The sequence below is a fragment of the Belonocnema kinseyi genome, chromosome 9, assembly GCF_010883055.1.
Source record: "Belonocnema kinseyi isolate 2016_QV_RU_SX_M_011 chromosome 9, B_treatae_v1, whole genome shotgun sequence".
Classification (NCBI taxonomy): Eukaryota; Metazoa; Arthropoda; class Insecta; order Hymenoptera; family Cynipidae; genus Belonocnema; species Belonocnema kinseyi.
In genome coordinates, this window is record NC_046665.1 from 58,352,189 (window position 1) to 58,356,129 (window position 3,941).

The 3,941-nt window shown below is 35.2% G+C and overlaps 1 protein-coding gene across 1 annotated transcript in view; it reads right to left on the reverse strand.

Moving 5' to 3' along the window:
* Positions 1-1,833: 1,833 nt before the first annotated feature.
* The window catches only part of LOC117180552, a 12,800-nt gene continuing 10,692 nt past the window's right edge, over positions 1,834-3,941 (reverse strand). The window contains exon 2 of the mRNA XM_033373048.1: positions 1,834-2,234. Coding sequence (XP_033228939.1) covers positions 1,834-2,234 — 401 coding nt within the window. The remainder of the gene's footprint in view (positions 2,235-3,941) is intronic.

The window sequence follows — 3,941 nt, forward strand, 5'->3', positions numbered from 1 at the left end:
AATAATAATGTGAAATTGGAAATAAACTTTACAAAAGTCAGGCTATAAATGTGTTGGTTGCAGTGCTGGATGAGCATTTTGTCACCTTGAATTTTCCATATTTCTCTAACTAAGGCTTATTATTAAAAAATAAGGCATCAACCAAAATTATTTTTGTAATAGTTATGGTTATGGTTAAAAAATATTATTTATAGAAAAATGCTACGAGGGTGGTTCAAGTATGATCGAGACAAATACTCTGACACGTTTATTTACTATCAAAAAAATTTACAAAAATTTACAGTTTTTCTAGGTGTTTCCCCTCACAAGATCTGGACTGTAGGGGGGGGGGGGGGGGGGGGGGGGGGGGGTTTCTAGTACCTCCCGCCCCAATTCCGATATTGTATCGAGCGTGAGACGCACGGTATGAGAACGCGCGTTATCCTGGAGAAGAATCGCACTTCGTGCTGGAATGCTCCTTCATTTAGAGCGATAAAAGGTGTTCATGGATGATAGACTCTACACTATCAATACTGATGCCGAGTTCAGCCGAAATGTCTCGAACTTTCATTGTACGGTCCTCCAAAATCATTTGTTCTACGCGGCGAATGTTGTCTGGCGTCATGCTGGTTCGCGGTCGACTATCATGCGGCTCATTCTCGACGGTTTCGCGGCCATCCTTGAATGCTTTGGCCCATTTAAACACGGCAGCCCTACTCAGGCACTCACTACCGAACTGATTTCGCAAACGCAGAAAAATTTTCGTGTTTTTAACGCCTTCCCGCACTAAAAAAACGAATGACAATACGTTGCGCAACGGCGGTCGGCACTTCACGTTCACTCATGGTCGTAGCACGCGCGTGAAACATGCGCTCCCGACGAAAACTATGCCACACTGTTCTTAAGGGACTCAGCTATCACATACTCAAGCCACGACCTTCAAAACATATATGCGCGCCATCTACAGCGTTTGTCTCGATCATATTTGAACCACCCTCATATTTTGTACTAGAGATACAAACGAAGGGTGGTTTAATTAGAAGTAGGAGGGAGAATTGGGTCTGTAAATAACTTGTAAACGTTTTTTTTAAATTACAACACGAATACTTTGTTGACTTTCATTATTACTGTTAACTCAAAAGTTTCCAACGATTTAGAAATTTCCGAAAACACTGCAACTTTCTAGCATCAATTAAACATTATATTATGAAAAACAGTAATTATTGGTTTGGAAAATTACTATTGTTAAGTTGAATTAATTATTATCATAATATAGTTGAAAAGTGGACCAAAAGTAAAAAGTTTCAGAAAGAACCACATATTTCTAGCATTATCAGAAGATAATATTTTGTATAAAGAATAATAAAATATTTCCAAAAATATTATTAGAACTTAAATGTTGTATGTCCTCGTCCTGTCTAAAAAGTGGAAAAATTCAGACAAAAACCGCGACTTTCTACCTTTTTTCAAAGAAAAAATTGCTGTAAACAATAATAAATTGTTTAGACAATTTATTTAAACATCTAATTATAAGTAGAAAGTAATTTTTCATATATTCAAAACAAATTTTAAGAAGATGAACCGTCTTCTGTCAAAATGGCCTAATATTATTCTTATCCTTTTCTTGATAGGTCCAGGTCCCTCTACCGTACAGCACAATGTTTGCAAGTACATAATTGTAAATATTTAATTTATTCTTTGAACAAAAAGGTGCCAAGCTTATAAAGAATAACCCAAAAGTAGCTTTGAGAAATACATTTATTCAAGAATAATCTAAATATAAACTGATAAACAAATTCTTAGCTTCATGGAGATAAGCTCTCTAAATTTGTATCAGTTAGATTTCACTGATTTTCAGTGAATACCCTTACTGATTTCAATCAGTGGCATATTTGTCACTGATTTAAATTTAGTGATCACTGCTTCACGAATATCGGTTTCTGGTTCGAAAAACTGAAAGAATCTGTATGGCCTAGTTGGGTGTTTCTCATCTTTCGCGATTATTATAATATCGTAAGTCATAGTAAATATAAACCTTTCTCCTACTTCATTCAGAAATGGACACAAGCATCCTTCCAAGATTAATCCAACTATGTGATTATCTTTGATCCCTACCCAAATATATTTTGATCCTGTAGCAGATAATATAGAGAATTTGTGGCCACTCCTAGATTCGTAATAACGAACATTTGGTCGAAGAGGATCAGAACAGTTTTCATCGATTCCTGCTTGACTGTATCTTCGTATGGCTAATTCTGTAAAAAGATATAATTAATTAATGCAACTGAATACTAATGCGATTCTGGACCGTTAAAAATTACGTCAAATTCTCCAGGAGGGAGGGCTTAACAGGTTTCGTGACGATTTGTGACATAGGAGGGGGGGGGGGTGTCACACAAAATGTTACAACACAGATAGAAAATATAAATAAAAATAACAATTTTTTGACGCACATAAATATGTGACGTTCTGCAAAGGGTCACAATATTGAAAGCTGGCTGGGGACAGCTGTCATTGCTTGGTTGGAGCTGATTATACTCATGGACAACCAATCATTTGAAATCGAATCACTTAAATTGATAATTTTCAATCTCAAACACTGCCTGATTTTGAGGTTAAGATTCTCTGAACTGTGAAAAATAAAAGTAATCGCCATAACATAGGCTATAATTAAATGTAAATAACAATCTTTGGTCGCGAAGTCTAAACGCCAGATTGAAGAGGAACGTGGCTAGATGTATCAATGAGAGTCCCGTACGTTTTACTATACATAGTCAGACAGATTACGTCAATGCTTCCGTAAATTCAATAAATGACTTCTTGTTTGTTCAACCGTCATGAATCGGCACGTTCGAATCTATAATAAACTGAAATTCGTATTTCTTTAGAGTTTGTAATACGTGTGATATTTAAAAATGCGCTAAGTATTTTATTTGCCGTATGACGCTACTCCTTTCCTGGCTGTTACTGCTATATATGGTTGAAAACTTCAATTCAATGTCAAGAATGAGAAAAATGCATTCCACTTTATCTGTCTCATTTACTCATTCTTGATGACCTGAATGAAGAAAGCTAGCACAGGAGAAAAACTTCCGCTAATAGCTCCTAGACAAGAGGATGTTCTGCACCTTCCCTAGAAAAACAGTTTTTCCAGATATCTGACTTTTGACACAAAAACTACTTAAAGCGCTTCCTAAGGCTTGATTTTTGTTTCATGTTACATGTATTAGAAATGACAACTTTTCCCAACAATTATGAATTGTGCGATACAATACTTAAACCAAATAATCTAAAATACCAAAAAAAATCCCACTTAAAACCCTTGTTTAAAAAACGGCCTTGTTTTTATTTATTTTTTTTTTAAATATGACGCATTTTATGCGCCTGGTAACGAGCGACCCTCTACCAGGATAGTACTTTTCATGATGAACAAATTCAATTTCTTAAGAAATTCAATTGGAATATCCTTCATTAGGTTCATTAGATAATGACGAGACGATGAAAAAAAGATAGCAGAAAATTGGTTAATCAATTAAATTTTTGTTGAGAGTTTTGGTAATTTTTCATTTACTTTAAGGTTACCTTCATTATTGATAATATTGAGCGATTCTCCTCGTATTTTTTTGAATTTTTTGTGTAGCTTAGATCAGAAAATCGATTCAGCCGATTAAAATGTAATTGAGAAAGTTTTTCCTAATTTAGGAGATTGTAACAGGCCTTCATTGCAAAATAAAGAAAGGTCACATTGTGAGTGAAAGGTGAAAAAGTACCATAGTCATACGATCATTTCAGAATACAGTGAAACCTCGATAATTTGAAGTACTCCGGGACCAAGAAAAACTTCGAATTATTGAAAATTGAATTACACAGGCCAACAATTCTCAGAACCAGAAACCAGACCTACTATACCCGAAGGTTTTTGCTGCGCTGAATCCGAATCTGACCTCAGAAAAATTCCATCA